The 19756-nt window shown below is 35.8% G+C and overlaps 1 protein-coding gene across 1 annotated transcript in view; it reads left to right on the plus strand.

Annotated features, from left to right (window-relative positions):
- STK3 (serine/threonine kinase 3) overlaps positions 1–19756 on the plus strand; it is a 207968-nt gene that overhangs the window by 20057 nt on the left and 168155 nt on the right. Inside the window, exon 4 of the mRNA XM_006753196.1 lies at positions 2326–2440. Within this exon, the coding sequence (XP_006753259.1) occupies positions 2326–2440 (115 nt within the window). The remainder of the gene's footprint in view (positions 1–2325; positions 2441–19756) is intronic.

Consider the following 19756-nt stretch of genomic DNA (forward strand, 5'->3'; position numbering starts at 1 on the left):
TGAATCTTAGCGTCAATGTTATTCCATAGAGGAGGCCTAAATTAGATCCCTTCTGTGAATTTTTCTGTGATTGTTCATTTGTTCACTTACTGATTTTGTTTGTACGTGTAAGAAGGGAGGCTCTGAGGAAGAATGTAGAGCAAGACATGATTGGCGCCTATCTTCACCGAGCTTCTTTTCTTCTGGGGGAGGCAGATAAAATCAGTAACAATGATTACAAGATGTTGTAAGTGCTTTAAAGTAAAAAAGAGTACTGATAATGGAAGTTATCAGAGGATGACCAATAGTAGGCCACTATACACATAAAACCTTAAGCATTTCTTTCTTTGCCAAACCTGATTTGTAATCCACAGCCACTGAATGAGGGAGGATATTTTATTGTTATAGCTCACCCATGTCTACTTTTAAAGTTTCATGCCCTAGCTGATTTGGCTCAGTGGATAGAGCCTTGGCCCGTGGACTGAAGGGGCCTGGGTTTGATTCTGGTCAAGGGCATGTGCCCGGTTGCAGGCTCGATCCCCAGTTGGGGGCGTGCAGGAGGCAGCTGATCAATGAGTCTCTCTAATCATTGATGTTTCTCTCTCTCCCTCTCCCTTCCTCTCTCTCTCTGAAATCAATATATATATATTTGTGGCCCATTCTGATACACAATCAAGTAAATGGATCAAAGTTCAACTATATATATATATATATATATATATATGGTTTCTTCATATATTCGAAGTCAGGAGCTACCATGGAATATGGATGTACTTCATTTTTTTTATATGAACTAGGAATATTTTTGTTTACCGAAGTGTGAATGCAAAATAAATTCTTAGCCAGTTTATCTCATAACACCTTTTCTTTTCTTATCACAGTAATTATATTTATTTGTGGTTTTGCTTCTCTAATATCTGTGTATTTCATGTAGATGTGTGCTATTTGAGAGTCAGAATTGTATCTGTTTGGTTCACCACTGCAAAGTGAACATCTGGTCTAATTTCTGGCTTAAGTAGAATGAGTGAATGAATGAATGAATGAATGTTGAGTAAATGATAGAAATTATATTTGGGTGTGAGTCTTTAATGTGGTTGTTTAGTTCTATCTCCTTAAATAATTCTCTATGTTAATATTATTGAGACCATGTTTTATGATATTGAGCTGTTGAACTTTGATCCATTTACTTGATTGTGTATCAGAATGGGCCACAAATTATTTTTTAAAGAGAATTTTACCTTGCCCAAAGGTTTTCTTTTGGCTCACCCCGAAAGGGAGAGAGAGTTGCCTTTTCAGGTAGCTGCCCACATTAGAATCACTAATTTTCTTAAGAGCTGCCACCTATACCCATAGAATTGCCAATTACTTAGTGTATACTGCAAAATAAAATACATATACATTTTCTGTAATTTTTTTTATTTTTTAAATCCTCACTAAGGAGATTTTTCTATTGATTTTTAGAGAGAGTGGAAGAGAGAGGGAAAGACAGAGAGAAATATCAATGTGAGAGAAACACATCGATTGGTTGCCTACTGCACGAACTCTAAACAGGGCCCTGTTTGGGAAGGAGCCTACAACTGAGGTACATGCCCTTGACTGGAATTGAACCCGGGACCCTTCTGTCCGCAGGCCGATGCTCTATCCACTGAGCCAAACTGGCTAGGGCCATGTACATTTTCTATGTGCCTTTCAGTTAATATAATCTTGAACTCACTGCAAGGTGTTTTACACATCAGTGTATATAACATACCCTTAATAAATTTTGTTAAGTCTTCTTAAAACAACTTGGCTATAAACAGTTTATTCTGCTCTGAAAGACATAAAACCTTAGTTCAGAAATACTTTAAATTGTTAAAAATTTTAATTACCTGAATTTAAAGCAAAAAAACTTTTTTTCTCCGGAATTTTCAAAGGCCAAAATGAAAGAGAATTAAAAAAATTTTTTGGTCCCATTGAAATACAAAGTCTTTTAAAGTTGAGTGTTAATATTTTATTTGAAAAATCCTTTAGAAGATTTGTATTTAAAATGCTTTAGTTAAAGAAAAATATTTTCATTTGTGCCTTATGTTAAATAGTAGCACTTTACCAAAACAAGCCTTAGTTTCTTGGGAATCACTGAAAACATTTGGGCCTCCTCTGGTTTGTAATCCTCCTAAATTTCATCCATCAGTTAAAGACTAAGACAATTGGTGAACTCTGCATATAGACAAATCAGTGTATAATAGAAATTTAGTAATTAAGTATGCTTGGGAACATTATGAAATATTGAAATACTTTTCTTTGGGATTAAGAAATCATTTTCTTTGGGAATTAACTAAATTTAATTGTCTATATATTTTTTTGTAGCCCCTATGTTGTAAAGTACTATGGCAGTTACTTTAAGAACACAGACCTCTGGATTGTTATGGAGTACTGTGGTGCTGGCTCTGTCTCAGACATAATTAGATTACGAAACAAGACAGTAAGTATTTTTAAATTGTTTTGTTAATCTCATTTCTAAAGATTCATATTTAGAATCTGACTAGGTAATATTTTGTTACAAAGAAAGTATTAGTGTGAAAAAAAGAAAAAGTTTTAGAGTGTAAAAGGATCTAGTTTTAAGGCATGAGAACCAGCCACATATCTTTATGGCAAACTTAGGAGTCACATGATTGTGTAATTTATTTATTGGGATTAAATTTTGGTAAGTCACCAAGAACTATGGTGCTCCTCTTTTTCATTTTGTATCATTGTGCACAATCTTTATTAACTTGAGTTCAATAAATTATGGCTAGAATTTTATTTAGAGTTCATAGTATTCATGGCATTTCTTTACTTCAGTTTTCTATGTTATAATCTATGACTGGTAAACAGTTGAATTTTTAAAAATAATTGAAAAACAATTCTTGTCTTTATTTTTATAAATAATATTGTCAGAATATTTGAAAGTGATAGAGGTAGACTACAGTGTTGTAATTTTGTGAATTTAGCTTAGTGAAAGATGTTATTAATAATAGCTTTTGATGGTTCTATTTTGACCCTAACTAAAAGTTATCTATTTACAAATTGTTTTCTTTCAGCCAGCAATACATTTAGTTTTCTTAAATAATAAGGACAAGAGTGCCCTTTTTATCTGTGAATGATTCAGAATAATCATCAGTGAAATAATTTGTAATTTTGTAGAACAGTAACCCAGTTACTATATGACATTATTATATGTTGAATACATTCAGAAAAATACTTAACTACTTGAGTCTATTTGTGGTTAACCAGAATCATTTTAAAGTTTGGGGATGGAAGTTGTAAGTTTATCCTACTAATATTTTTTCTGTAAGAGAAAATAAATAAGATTTCTTTTGACAGAAGTGAAATAAGTTTAAATAATCTCTGTTTTGACAGAATGGATTAAGTGATTTGTGACATTCTAGTTATATATTTGAGAATTTCTGTGGTGCTTAACTAGCATTTATGTAAATCAGAAAACTCTTGAGTGGCAGAACAATGCTTTAAAGGAAAATAATTGTACTTCAGTTAGAGATGTGGTTTAAAACCATTTTAGGGATAAACTCCATGCATTTAGTGTTTAAAATTACCAGATAGAAATATGAAGTACAAGTGTGTGAAATGGAAAATCTATTGTTTTGATTGTAAATATTAATGTTATCATTTTGATTAGCTAGAAAGTATATGATCCAAGTACTTAATTTCTTGTCAATAATTAAACACTGTGAAGGTATACTATAGTTGTGTGAGATGAATATGGATGGGATCCTTATCCTTGGAAGTCTCCTTCACCAGTTAGGAAAGGAAAGATTTTAGTTTATATGCATTGTTTTTTAGAAGACAGAAGCTACTGAACATGTTGCAGAGTCATATATTGGGAATAGTCTAATTGCTGTTCTCATAGAACAGTGGTCCTTGGGCCTGGGGAGGTATGGAGGAATCTCACTGCCATATGTGAGAAACCACTCAGAGCCACATGATATGGATCAGGAGCTGAAGGTATATTGTCACTGGGTGTTGCCTTAATAATAGCTCCTGTTAAATCTCAAGATTATTTGTATCCTACTTTTTCTTTATTTATGTATTAACTAAAACAAGTACCATTGTTATGAAGGGGAGCGATATATGGATATGTATCATCCCATTTAAAAAAATGCCTTGACGTTTGGAAACATTTGATCATTTCATAGGAATGTTCACTGGAGTGATAATCTTGATTGTCTGATTTCAGAGTCCTGGTTGTTACTGACTGGCTGGTTTTCAGAAATGTGACCAGTGAAATAGTTGTCCTTGATCTATTTAAAACTCACTCTGAGAGTTATTGTTTTCATGGTCACAGAACAATCAATCATTTCCTAAAAGTATGGGAACCTTTTTTTTAAGGTTTCTATGCTCTTTTGTTTTTATTGTATGTTTTGTTGTTTCTGTTAATTCTATATACATTTTTTAAAACTCCTTTTAACAAAATATATATGTTTTTATTGATATCAGAGAGAGGAAGGGAGAAGGAGAGAGAGATGGAAATATCAGTGATGAGAGAGAATCCTCTATAAGCTGTCTCCTGCAAGCCCACACCCCTCTAATGGGGATTGAGCCAACAGCTGGGTCCTGTGCCCTGACCAAGAAGTGAACTGTGACCTCCTGGTTCATGGGTCCACACTTAACCACAGGGAAACACTGGCTGGGCCCTATATACATCTTAAATAGCATAAGGCATTCCCATTGTTTTATATTGTCAGTGTTTATATTTATTTATATATAAAGTATTTATGCTTCTTATTGCTCTTTATTCTTTTCTGCATTTCTCAGTTGCTTGAAGAACAATGTCCGTTAGTCTTTCTTTATCTGTGGAGATGATGGTGATAAGATCTCAGATTTTTAAAATGTAGAAATGTTATTTCACTTCATTTTTGAACATTTTTTGCAATATCGGTTTGGTCATAATGAACTCCTTTAGCTTCTTTTTTGTCTGGAGCTCTTTATTTTGCCTTCCATTTTAAATGATAGCCTTGCTGTAGTAGTCTTGGTTGTAGGAAATGGCTTTTCATCACTTTGAATATTTCATGCCAATCCTTTCTGGACTGAAGTGTTTCAGTTGAGAAATCAGCTGACAGCCTATGGGAGCTCCCTTGCAGGCAGGTAACTGTCTTTCTTTTGTTGCTTTTAAGATTCTCTCTTTGCCTTTAACCTATGGCATTTTAATTATGATGTGTCTTGGTTTAGGTCTTGTGATTCATCTTGATTGGGACTCTCTTTACTTCCTGAACTTGTGTGACTTTTTCCTTCACCAAGTTAGAAAAGTTTCCAGCCATTATTTCTTCAAACAGGTTATCTATCCCTTGCTCACTCTCTTCTCTTTCTGGTACTCCTATGATATGGATATTGTTATACTTGATGTTGTCCCAGAGGTCCCTTAAACTTTCCTCATTTTTTGAATTCTCTTTTTTTTTTGATACAGGCATTGTATTCTTCACTTCTGACTGGTTCTTTTTTATGATTTCCATGTCCTTTTTAAAGCTTACTACCTCTTTGCTGAAGTTCTCACAAAGATCATCCATCCTTTCCCTAAGGACCTTGAGTATCCTTATAACCATTGTTTTAAATTCTGCATCGGGTATTTGGTTGCTTCCATTTCATTTAATTACTTTTCCGGGATTTCTCTTGTTCTTTCATTTGGGGCATATTTCTTTTTCTCCCCATTTGCCTCTGTGTACTAAGTAGATCTGCTATGACTCCCAGAATTATTATTATGGCTTTATGATGTATGTGTCTTGTTGAGCCCAGTGGCACAGTCTTCCACATCACTTATGCTCGGTGCTCTGGGAATGTTTCTTGTGGATTATATGCACTCTCCTGTTATAGCTGTGTCTTGAATGCTCTTGGCCCTTTCATAGGTGGAGTTAACCTTTTAGGCTGGCTGACTATAAGATAAACCTCAATCACCTAGTTTGAGTCACTTTGCATGGACTGCCCCTAAGGCAAAGTTGTTCACAGCAGTGTCTGGTGCCTTCAGGAATCCCCCTTTGGATGTCCTGCTTGTGTGGCTAGTTGGGTCAACCTCTGGTGTGGTCTAAAGCCCACCACTGGTTGTGGGTCCACTTGCATGAGGTTCAGGTACAGGTTTATGTCAGATGTTATGTGTAACCAATGTCTTGAACTAACTGTCTAGAAGTATCACACTATTCACTGTTTGTGGCTACATCTACTGGGACTGAGTATGTATGGGAGGGGCCAATCTGTGTACAATGGTCAACTCCTCCAGCTTTGAGCTGGGGGCAGATCTATACAAGGTCCAAGGTTCCCTAAGGTCTACCTCCACATGTCAGCTATTCCACCTCCCCTAGAGGCCTGGTCTTCCTCTAGAGCAGCAGTTCTCTATCTGTGGGTCACGAACAATGAAAATACATCCTGCATATCAGATATTTACATTACGATTCATAATAGTTGCAAAATTACAGTTATGAAGTAGCAGCCTTAAATGACACACTGGATCAGATAGATTTAATTGATATCTTCAGAGCATTTCACCCCAAAGCAGCAGGATATACATTCTTTTCAAGGGCATATGGAACATTTTCTAGGTTAGATCACATGTTATGACACAAAACGAGTCTTAATCAATTCAAGAAGATTAAATTCATATCAAGATCTTCTCTGACCATAATCATATGAAACAAGAATCACAAGAAAAAAACTGAAAAACACACAAAGACTTGGAGGCTAAATAACATGATACTAATCAATGAATGTGTTAACAGTGAGATAAAGGAAGAAATCACAAGTTACCTGGAAACAAATGAATATGCACACATAACAACCCAAAATCTATGGGACACAGTGAATACAGTACTGAGAGGGAAGCTCGTAGCATTATAAGCGTACTTTAAGAAGCAAGAAAAGTCTTAAATAAACAGTCTAACCCTACACCTAAAAGAACTAGAAAAAGAACAACAAACAAAGCATAGAGTAAGTAAAAGGAAGGAAACAATAAAGATTAGATTGGAAGTAAAGGACATAGAATCTAAAAAAACAATACAAAAGATCAATGAAACCAAGAGCTGGTTCTTTGAAAAGATAAACATTGATGAACCTTTAACCAGACTCATCAAGAAAAAAAAGAGAGAGGACCTATATAAATAAACTCAGAAATGAAAGAGATGAAGTAACAACTGACACCACAGAAATGCAAATAATTGTACGAGAATACTATAATCAACCATATTCCAACAAATTGGGCAACCAGAGTGAAATGAATAAATTCCTAGAAACATACAATCTTCCAAAACTGAATCAGGAAGCATCAGAAAATTTGAATAGATAAGTACAACTAATGAAATCGAAGCAATAAGCAAAAAACTCCCAGCAAACAAAAGTCCTTGTTTTACTGTCCCCAGCTTTAATAAATGTTTCCTCATAGTCACCTGGACTCACGTTGTGAAATTTTTCCTACAGAAAGTCAAGAACCCACACACTACTGGCTGGCCCCAGGCAAACCCACAGCAGACCTGCTAAGGGCCAGGTCCATTTTCTGGTAACAAAGGGGTCTAAACCGGATGACCAGTGATCTATTAGGGGAGGAAGGGTCACCTTGGGGGTGAGGTCCTTGTTTTCCCAGTTTTGCCCCTTGAAGGTCACCAGGGCAGAAAGCTTTGTCACCAGGGCAGAAAGCTTTCTGCCCTGGTGACCTTCTATATCTGGCCCATTGTCCTTGCCCTGCCCCATCTAGCTAACTGCCAGCCACACCCTGTGAATAAATAGTTAAAAAGCCAATATATTTTAAAATGAATGACATTAACATATCTAACCACTTACGCATTTCAAATGTTATATGTTGCAGAGTAGAAATATACAACTCTGTGACATGGAGGCTTTAAAAGATAGATTATATTTCTGATGAGAGGCTTTCTAAAGGCTCTCACAATGATCTTTGCATAATTGTAATGTTACGCCTTGACATATGGAAGAAATAGAGTCTGTGTCTTAGGCGTTCATTATATATTTGGAAATGTTCTAAGAAAATGCCTAAGGTTATTCTCTTCCCTTTTGGCCTATTTATTGATTGGAGTACTTATTTTAGTTCAAGCTTGTACAGTGTATTTTAGTTTGGCTCTTCCACAAACTTGTTTTGTGATCTGGGCAAGTCAGTTAACTGACAGGGAATTCAGCTTCATCTGTTAAATAATAAGTAGCATTTACATAGTGCTTTACATTTTACTTGGCAATTTTATTTACATTTTGTTTGAATGGAAAGGTTCAAAACGCAATTACTTATCTAGGCTCAGAGCTCTGCACTAGAAGTACAAATAACTCTAACAAGTGTTGCTGTTGCATAGTTTGCACATTAGCTGAGCAATGGTAATATGCATGTAAAAAGCTAAATTCCCTTCTGTGAATTGAGTTTTTTAGGAGTAGAATAGGCGAAGCACTTAGCAAGGAAGTTCAGAGAGAGCTTTATGGGAGAGAGAACCCTTTAGCAGGTCTTGGAAGTGGAGGTGTCATCTCCCATAAAATGCAAGCTCCAGGATGGCAGGGTTTTCCTCATCTTTGTTCACTATTTTATCTCTGTTCCTAGGACAGTGCCTGGCACGTGAGATTCTCAGTATATACTTGTTACATGAATGAATGAATGAGTGAGTGAGTGAGTGAGTCAGAGAAGAGAGGGCAAAGGCCATCTTGAAAAGGGAATAATGATCTCTTCAAGTTCCATCTCTAAAAGTCCAATGTCATACGTACTCTTAGGTCACCTAAAGGAGAATGTTCCAGCATCTGTTTTAAATGGATTTACTTTTCTCATGCTTTAATCAATTGCTTAGAAGTATTGCCACTTTTTAGTTTGCTGGATCTTTGTTGGGATTATGATGTTACATAATTTTTTGTTTTTCCTGGAGTTTTTTTTTTTTATGTTGAGAGAAGCAGCATATGCCATCTTTATCATTTTGCTAATAATGTCTTCTAGCTTCTTACTAATTTTGTCCATTTCCTGGAATTTATGTGAATTGTTCTTTGAGAGGACATTCTTTGGAGCTTCCTGATTTCTTGTTCTAATGTGGACTCATTGCTTTTTAGGTCTGCTGTACAGCTGCATCCTTGGAATTTCTTTTCACTGGACTCCTGGGTTAGTGCCACTGTTTTCTTGTATATTTCCGGTTTCATTGGTTTTTCGCCCCTGTTCTGTATTCTTTCTAAAGTATTTTCTTCATGATAGAAGAATAAGAGGTCAACTATTTGAGTCCTTGCACATCTGAAAATGTCTTTATTTTGCTTTCATACTTGGTTTGATAGTTAGTTTATGTAGACTTTTACAGAAAAAAAGTTTCTCTCAGAGCTTTGAGAATTTTCCTGCATCATCTTACATCCAGTTTCGCTCACATTATAGCTAATGTCTGTCAAGAGCCTTGTTTGTTTGAAAGTTTCCTTCGCCATCTCTGGAACTTTTTAGACTTATCTCTTTATTTTAATGTTTCTGATGTTGCTGAAGGAACTAGATATGCCTAGCTGTACATCCTATTTGATTAGTTATGATCAGCACTTAGTAGTTCCTTTCAACTAAACCTTTCTGTTTTTCTTCAGCTTTGGAAACATTTCTTTGATAATTTCCCCATTTTCTTCATTGGCTAGTGAATATCTTCAATTTTATTTGTTTTTATTTCTCCTACATTTTCTGTCCTTTTTTTCCCCTTTCTCTCTTTTGAGGAGTATGGTGAGGGTGGTTTCATCTTTTTTTTCCTGACTCTTAACTGAACTTTTAATTTCCGCAGTTATATTTTAATTTACAAGAACTCTTTTGTTTTCGATTATTCCTTTCTCATGACATCTTGATGCAGAGACATGGATGCGAAAACTTTTCTAATCACTGTAAGAATGATAAGATTTTGACAAAGTTATTCTGTTTCCTGAATCATCTTTATTTCTTCTGGGGTTATTGTTTCACTTTTTCTATTTACCCTGGTCTTGCCTATGTCAGAGCCCACCCGCTGGAATCTCACTGGAAACTTTGGGGCAGTGCTTTTGACTGGCAGGTATAATGTTAGGATGAATGGGCTGGGAGCTTGCTTTTAGGGACAGGCCCACAGAGGTAGTTTGTTCAGTTTCTTGAGAGAGGAGCCATGCCCTTCCTCCTGCCCCCCCCCCCTTTTTTGCCTCGGGATAAATGCCAGAATGCATGTAAACTGCATGTACAGGGATGGGGGTAGGGGCAGAGTAGGGATGAGGAATCAATTCCTGTTCCATTTTCTTCTTTTCAGCCTCCATGGAAAAAGCTAGCCACCTTTTCCATCCCCCTTCTCACTCCTGCCCTCCCCACCCAATAGTTCTAACTTGGAGCCCCTGTGGAGTTCACTTGTTATCCAACCACTCCTGTTGTTGCAGACCCTTTATCTGCTCTTGGCAGTGACTCCATGAAAATGCTCCCAAATTCATTATACTCTCTGGCCTTGATTCTTTTGTTACTAGTTGATTTTGTTTAAAAAATTCTCTATCACTTAATGGAGTTTCAGGGGGAGGAAAGAAATAATACGCAAATTAACTATAAATTCAGGTTGGTTTTTGAGCCTGAATCAGTGATATTTTCTCCACTCCTCCTACCCCCCACCTTGCCTTATGTATACTATATATACTTTCATACTCTTAGGAGTATGAATTAATGATTAGAAAGTATAAATTACTTTCAGGAGTAATTTGATAATCCCTTGTAGAGTTAAGGGTATATGTACTCCAGGACCCATCCAGCAGTTCTCTGTACCTGAGAGAAATCCGAGCACAGTTGTACAATGACACTTATACAAGGATGTCGTCACAGGAAATTAGAGGCAAATTTAAATGTTAATCAGCACGAGAGCCTGAACTAGAAGGTTGCTGTTGTTCTTTCAGGCTCCATAATTTTGTAGCTCTTTGGTGAATTCAAACTCCGAGAGTAGTATTCTGTTGAAGCCTTTTAGAGTACCTGGTACCCCAGCTGTATTGACGAGACTGACATGAAAATACCACATAGATTTTGTGTCTTAAAAACATGTATAAACTTTCAGTTTGGTACTGAGGAGAAATTTTTAGTATCTTCTTCTATCAGGAGGAAATATATTTCTGTGATATTGGCTGGGAATGGGGTGAGGGAACACAAGATAATGCAGAGGAAATTCCAGACTGAGGAGAACAACTCCTGAGTTATGTACCGAGGAGGCCAAAAGTAGGTTTGCAGTTGTTTGTTTGGAAAATAATGCAATAGTTAATACAAGAAAGAACTCAATTTCACATACTCACAACTGTAAACCTACTTTTGCTCTACCTTGTGTATGTATTTTCCTGAAGGCTGGTAGTGGACTTGTCAAGTAAAAAAAAATTTTTTAATCCTCACTGGAGGACATGTTCTTATTGATTTTTTTTTTTTAAGGAGAGGAAGGGAGAGAGGGAAAAAGGGAGGAAAGGGAAGAAGAGAGTGAGAGAGAGAGAAACATTGATGTGAGAGAGAAACATTGGTAGGTTGCTTCCCGTGTGTGCCCCGACTGGGGACCGAACTGAGCCACACCAGCCAGGACGCGTCAAGTTTTAGTTAGTCATCACTTTTTTAGAATTGTGAATGACACAGAAGGCCATTCTGCACTGTTTCTCAACTCCAGCAACAGACATTTGTTAGACTTTGTAAGAACAGTTACTCATATAGTATTGTATGTACTAGGTACTGTTGTTCTAAACACATTACATATATTGCTGCATTTAATACTTGTTTGAGCATTGAATGACCATATGAGTGAAGAACTGTTATTGGCCCATTTTTTAAGATAAGAAACTGAGTCATAGACTAGTAAAGTCGATTAGAAGGAAAGAAGGGGTTAAAACCATAGCTAATTGCTACAATTGAAGTCAGAGCACAGACTCTGGAGCCATACTGTTTGGGTTTGAATCCTGGTTCTGACATATGAGCTGTGTGATCTTGGGCAAGCTTCTTAACCTCTCTGGGACTCACATTTTTCATCTGCTAACTGGGATGAGAAGACTACCCTACTTCATTGAGTTTTCTAAAGATGACATATATGTAAAGTGCTAGGAACAGCACCTGGCACATAAAAAGCCCTATGTGTATTTGCTGTTAGTATTGTCATCATCGGTTTCTCATTCCAGTTGTGTAGATGGGAGTGTCTTTGCATCGTGAACATTACATATGAGATGCGTTTGAGAATAATACAAAGGACTATGGAACCAAGGACAGAAGCCTAGCTTTCCCTGTTGTTACTTTGCATTATCTTTGTTAATGAAAGGTAACACTGCATAAGCTAGAGGTTACATTTATAGGTACAGTGAGAGTTTCTTTAATAGAATCAGGCAGTAGTTATTCAAAATATAGTAGGATATTTTATCTTAGTACCCTTAGAATTAATGCCTTGTACATAATAGCTGTTTTAGTAAATGCTTGATTTGTTGTATTTTAAAAATATGTGTTTTGCCTTTATCTTAATTATGTACTACTTTAAGCAGATGATTTTTTTTTGTGAAGACACAGATTTTTTATTAATTTAAGATTTATTTGGAACTTCAAAGTTTGATATTATTTCAGTGTTAATAATAGACATTTTTTACATGTGTGTGTTTCTATCCCATAAAGTGCTTTCTGGGGTTTATATTTGCATCTGTGATATTGGACTAATTCATGTTTGACTTTCTTATTCACTTTTTTGCATGTTCCCCCTTTGTGTAATAGATCCTAGTTCATACAGGATTTACAACTCAATATATATTAAGTGCTTTTTTTGTTGTCTTCTGATCTCTTTTTCAGTAATCTTTTCATGTGGGAAAGGATTTTGAAATGTCTGCCCACTGACCATTTTCACAGTAGAGTATCAGTTCTCTTTCTCTTCAGATCAAGGGATTATAAGCAGCGTGTATATGTGTATATTTACATATGGTGTACGTAGTGAAAGCTTTCATTTTGAATCAGTAGTTCTGGGACTTTTTGATAGATTATTAATCTTTTTTTTTTTTTGCCTGACATCTGCAATCCAGATTTCATGAAAGACAACCTCTCTCTGCCCTTTTGTATATAATAGTGGTTAAAATATTCTAGTTATGTTTCCTAATGTATGTACTTTGTGTTGAGCAGATTTGTGTTTTTCTGGAAGAATCCCATACATTTTTTATTGTTTAAAACATTGACTCTTTCATATTCTCAAGCCTCATTTTTTGGGTGGGATGAGTTAGAATGGTGAGGGGTGGAAGGGAGTTACTGAGTTGCTCTGCTGTTTTTCCCAGTGTTTTTCTCATGTTAAACACCTGAGAGCTCCATTAAATTCTTTTTCCCAAGAAGGAGGGGAGAGATTTTGGTTGTAAAGAAGTTGGAATGTGAGGCTTGATGGATGTGCAGATAAAGTTTTACATATAAGCTTCCATGTTGCTTTTGAGATTTAGATATTTCAGAGATTGCTACTTAACTCCTCCAGTTTCTCTAAACCATTGATTTGTACCAAGGTCTGGTTTGTGTGATTATATCGTGTCATAAAAACTAATGGAAACTGAAGCATTGGAGGAGTTTTATAAATTGAGATACCTAAACGAAATATTCATACAATTTGGAGTAAATATTTATTAGCTGGGGGAGGCAGTATTAGGAATATGTAGGAAAAAAGAAGATTTTTAAGAAAAGTCTGTGTGCTTCTTTTAAAAGACTTTCCTTGCCCCCAGTTACTGTTCCCCTTTCGTTTGGGGGCAGAGAACAGAAATAAGCTTCAGAGATCTCATACTGTTGAATATCTGGAATAACTACTAGCATTTTTAGAGTTGGTCTGCTCAGTGTGTTGTGCTTTGTATAAACCTCCAGGAACTTTCCCACTTTTTGGTATTAACAAGTTTATTGCATTCGTTTCTCCTCTTGGTTTTGTTATAGATAACCTAGCCTAAACTGGCTTAAGTCAAAAAGGGAATTGATTTGCTCATATATTTAGAGTCTTCGTAGGGCTAGTTTCATGTATTCAGGTTGAAACAAATTACTTGAATTCATCTCGTCATTCTGGTACCTCTGTATTGATTTCACTCTCACACAGACTCTTGCTTCATGGGTACAAATGTCCGCGAGCAGCTATCTGGGTCAGACCTTCCGAGTTGAAATCCAGCAGTCTTGTACCTCACTGCTTCTAAAGAGGTCGTGTGCCTTTCTCTGAGCAAATTGGTGTGGCCATTGGAATGTGATGTAATTGGCTTTGACATAGGTCATGTGTCTCTCCTGAAGCTAAGATGGAGCTGACTAATGGAAGTACGTGGTCTGAGGATGGGGAAATAGTGATTTCCTAAAGGGAAATCAGAATATGTTAGCAGGCCCTAGCTGGTTTGGCTCAGTGAATAGCGTGTTGGCCTGTGGACTGAAGGGTCTGGGGTTCAATTCCGGTCAAGGGCACATGCCCAGGTTGCAGGAGGCAGCCAGTCAATAATTCCCTCTCATCTTTAATGTTTCTATCTCTCCCTCTTCCTTCCTCTCTGAAATCTATTTAAAAAAAAAATATGTTAGCAGGAGAAAGGCAAATGGATGTTAAAATGGCAAAAAATAACAGATATTTCTATATGTTTACCAACCACCAAAACAAAATATATCAGGAATTAATCATATTAAAAAAAAAAAAATCTCATCCTGGCTGGTGTTTCTTAGTGGTTAGAGCATCGGCCTGTGCATTGAAAGGTCACGGATTCTTGGTCAAGGGCACGTACCTGGGTTTCAGGGTCAATCCCTGGCCTCATTTGGGGTGGGTGCAGGAGAATTGATGTATTTCTCTCACATCAGTGTTTCTCTCTCTCTTTTCCTCTCTTTTTTTCTCTCCTTCCCCCTCTCCCTTCCGCTCTCTAAAGAAATATAAATGAAAAAAATATCCTCGGGTGAGGATTAAAAAAAAATCTCTAAAATAACTCTGGAAATGATTGTACAGTGTTAGAAGAGGTATCTAGTGACATTGGGAGTCAAAACTGTTGGGTCCTTAATCCTTTTTTCCGTCACAGTAAAGGACAATAATGTTGATGCTTCTCAAGGAACTTGTTTGTACTTTGTAAGCAGTAAATGTTTGCTGTAAGAATTCCCCTGGGAAGTCTACTCATCAGGATTAGAGACCCAGATTCCCTTTAGATCAGGGTGGCCTTGACCCTGGGGTCTGTGGTCCCTTCTCTTACAAAGATTTTGTCAATTTAAGCAGGTACTACTGTTCAGGGCTACACTAGAATCTTAGGAGAATGAGTCCTTTTGTGTGGAAAGTAATTATTGCTCCTTATTTAGTGTGTTTCCTATAGAGTGAGATAGAGTTCTAAGTATATTTCTCACATGCCTCTTAACATTCCAAGCCATATCATTAACGTGACCATGCACTGTAGGATTAGACCCTTAGTTTCTCATAGCAATCATGTGCCATGTCTTAATCTCTGATTAAATACATCTTAATACATCACGCTCCATCACATCTTTTCTAAATCCTTTGATTGGATTATACACACTTTTCTTTATGATTTTTTGCACATTACAACACAGTTCTTCCAATAGTCTTTCTCTTCTTCTACCTTAACTAAGTAAATTAAGCTTACAAAGGCATTTCGTTGGCTTCCCTTATTGGTATGCTGCCCAGTCTTCACCTTAGTTGCTATTCTTCTTGGCATTTCTCCCAGTCCTATATCTTTTTCGCCAGTCAAGCCCACTTTCATGCACTTTATTTTTAAATTGTATGTTCTTCTCCTGGCAGACTGCCTGTCATTGCCTGATCCTTAGCACACCCTGGCAGTGGTCATTTGGAGCAATGTGGTTTAGTGGAGAGACTCCTCGATGTGGAACCAGAAGAGCACGTGTCAGTTCCTGGGTTGTTACTTAGTAGCTTTGTGACCCTGGCTGGGTACATTGTGTAACTCCTCTAAATTTCAGATACCTAATCCTAAAATGGACCTAATATCATATTACTTTCCTTACCTACCTCAGTGTTTTCTTGTGAGGAACAAAAATGAGTGTCAGAGCAGTTTGTAACCTGTACAAATGTAAATTGCGATTTTATTACTGTTAAAGCTAAAACTTTAAAGAGTGGTATTTAGTTTTTAATTAGTAGTGATCTAAGAATTTTATATTTGTTGAAATAGTGGATCTTCTCTAGTATTAGAAAAACATATTAAAAATCATTGTGTTTTATCCAGTAAAGTCTTGTTTAATCTTAGAAAATTAAGAAATATGTGTAAGTTAATTTTCTAGATAATGGAAATTTAGCTCTTTAGGTGTGGCAGGTCTCCAGTTTTAACAATTTTAGATAGAAGTCTTTGAAAATTATTTTACACAATTCTCTATACATTTTAACCAGAATATATAAGCCCCTCCCCCTTTTATTTATATAAAGTAAGGAAAAAATAAAAGTAATAAGAGCACATTGTAAAAATTCCAAATGGTACAGAAGAGGAACTTAGTGTCTCCACTCATTTCTAAATTTTACTTCCTTTGGGTAATGTGAGTTAACAGTTTCCTGTGGCTTCTTTCAGCACACACGTATGCATATCTTGTTTTATACAAGGGATTTATACTATATGTGGTGTTCTATTCTTTGCCTTTTAAAAAAACTTCTACTATATCTTAGCTATCTTCCCATTCAATATATACAAGTCTCTGTCTGTGTGTACATAATGTATTTTTTTTAGTACTTTGGAAAAAATAAATTCTAACTTTTCAGTTTTTGTTTTTATAATCAATGCAGAAAACTTTTGTGCATATGTATTGGCATATTTGTGTTGTTTTGGTCATTGCATAGATTGTGAAAAATTATTGGGTTAGCGGGCCTAAGCCAGCCGTGGACAAACTATGGCCCGCGGTCTGGATCCAGCCCGTTTGAAATGAATAAAACTAAAAAAAAAAAGACCATACCCTTTTATGTAATGATGTTTACTTTGAATTTATATTAGTTCATACAAACACTCCATCCATGCTTTTGTTCCGGCCCTCCGGTCCAGTTTAAGAACCCATTGTGGCCCTCGAGTCAAAAAGTTTGCCCACCCCTGGCCTAAGCCGTATGTTTTTTTGTTTGTTTTTTAGTGCTGGGGCAACTTCAGTTTGAACTATGAAAGAAGTATGGAATTTCCTTTGGTGTCTTTCTTCTTCACTACATGCTCTGACTCTACTTCATCTTCTCTAATTTTGTCTAATTTTGCTTAAGATGTTTATTATTAATTCCACCACAGAAATCTCCATTGGGATTTTGGGCATAGTTACAAAATGTTAGCTGCTATGACAACTGGCTGCTGCTTCTGCTACTACTATTGCTACTATGGCTACTACTATAAATGATTTCATTATTATATCCTCCATTTTGGCCTTACTAATTCTGGTCTCTGGCTGAGAGTCTGCTGTCAGAGTTTTTCCTCTAAAAGTTCAGATATGATCATATCTTAGGCATCGACAGCAGAGTTTGGCCCTAATCTACCTTCACATTTTGCACTATTTTCCCATATTCAAAGAACTATTCATTAGCACTGGATTTCATACATTTTTATGCCCATTGCCTTTACACATTCCTAGTATTTTCTTTCCTCTTTAGTCACCTGATAAACTTTGTTCTTCTTCAAGACTCAGCTCAAAAGTCATCTCCTCTGTGAAGGCTTCCTAGAGTGGGGAGAATTGGTGGTGAGATCATCAAGGCTGGCAGGAACTGCATCATTCAGCCTGAGGGTTACATTAGATGGCTTGAACTTTATTTTAAGAATACTAGTTCTGGTGCGTAATCAGCTTTAGGAACTGCTGTCCTGGCGTGTCCTATAGCTAATCCTGCTGTTGTAGTATCACTCAGTATTGTAATGTTTTGTTCCTGTGCCCTTCTCTTTCTACTAAATTCTGAGTACCACAAAGGCAAGGGCAGTGTGCAGGCTTTCAGTAAATTCTTATTACTGCCTACTTCCCACGGTTGTGTTCAGGTGTTAAATGAAATGACACCTGTAATGTGGCAGATATAGTAAAAACCCAATAAATGTAAGCTGTTGTTGATGTTATCATTAGCATCACTGATAGGTAAACCCTGACTCGGGGGAATACACAGGTTGTTTTCTTGAAAGAGGCAAGATCTTATCTAGGCCTTAAAAGACTGTGTAAGGATTGTATTATTGAATTTTGATTAAATGGTTTTCAAGACTATGAAAAGTCATTGTGAAAGTTGAAACTTAAAATTTTATAGTGAAATATCCATAGTTATCTGTCTCTGGCACTTGTAAAGGTGAAATATGTCTCAGTTTTTTTGTTTCCTTCATATATAATAGATACAAGCATAGAATTAATGCATTACTTTATATGCAGAAATAATGTAAAAAGCTAAGTTTAGCTAAGATTGTCAAATATTCGTTTTTAGAAAGTGAAAGTTTTAAATTTTGTATGAACTTATAAAACATCAATTTGTTTTTACTGACATAGGAACATTAGGGCAGTATGTGTATTTTAAAATAGCTTGTGCTTGTGCCCTTGAGACAAGTTGGTGGGTCCATTTTTATCAAAACCATATACACAGAGACATATTAAATGTATCATATTATTATACTAATCATATGACTCTAGAAACAAAAGTAACCAGAGGACTAAAGCCTATCAAAACCATCTTTTTGTTTTTGTACAATGAGATTCTTTTTAAATTTGCCAGTGAATTCATACCAGTATTGGAACCAGATGTAGACTTCCGTCTTTTAATATATTAGCTCAGCTATAAAGTCTCATTTTTATCCCTGATTACTGAGTGTTTCATTCATGGTTTATTATCTCTTTCTCACCCTCTTTTATTTATTTATTTTGTTAAGACTATAAAATGTGATTCAAATTATTTTAAAATGACATTACCCTATGTGCACAGTGAAAGATGTAAAGTGAAACCTGTAATGTATTGAAGATAACCTAATTAAACACACAAATGAAATACTTTGTTGTTAAAATTTTTCATTGGAAAGGATTCTTGATAGATATCATTAAAAGAAGTGTTAGCTGTGGGTTGAGAATGGATCTAGTTTTTCATCTTAGAACTGAAAACTTACATTCTATATAAAGCAGAACCTCTTTCCTGTGTTTTTTTCTTTTTCTCTCCCCTAAATGTTTTCAGTATAAACTTGACCATTTTGATATGGTTGGATATGGGTCTATTTGAAGTGATGAAAAGTCTTAATTATAGAAATGAAAAAGATACTCCTTTAAATTTTATATACACTATTGAGTATAAGTAGTTCTTACTACTGCAAAATAGAAATCAAGCCACTTTTGGTAAATGGCTGTGTTTATATGTAAATAAAATTTTAAAAACATTTAAAGGTTGTTTGAGAAATAAAACTATATTTAGGAAAATGATGGTTAGCTGACTACACAAACTTTGCTCCCTTCCTCCTTTCCCTCCTTTCTTTAAAATAAGAAAAGTGTCTAAAAGATATGAAATAAACATCAAGATCCAGGCCTACTGTGTCCTGTCCAATACAAATTCCTATCTCCTTCCTTCTCATTCTTCTCCATTTGTCATACAAAATACTTGTAAGGTGGCTTAAATGTTGATATAGATATGCTTTTTTCCGAAGTTCATTTGAAGCCATTGACATTTCAGAGAGACCAGGTAAACATTTATTTCTCCAAATTTGATAAGATTTATCTGCATTTTGGCACTCAGAAGGCTGAAATTTGGTCCATCATTTTTATCATTTTTCTTATTTTAAAGAAAATGGGCTTTACTTGATTTCTGAGTACAATTCCTAACTATTATATTTGTACTCTTCAGTTAATTATTTGAATTACTCTATTGGTAGTTTTTCCTTTTTCTGGACAGCGAACTACTTTTTTTATTCATAGCCCAAT

The sequence above is a fragment of the Myotis davidii genome, unplaced genomic scaffold (assembly GCF_000327345.1).
Source record: "Myotis davidii unplaced genomic scaffold, ASM32734v1 scaffold390, whole genome shotgun sequence".
NCBI classification, from domain to species: Eukaryota; Metazoa; Chordata; class Mammalia; order Chiroptera; family Vespertilionidae; genus Myotis; species Myotis davidii.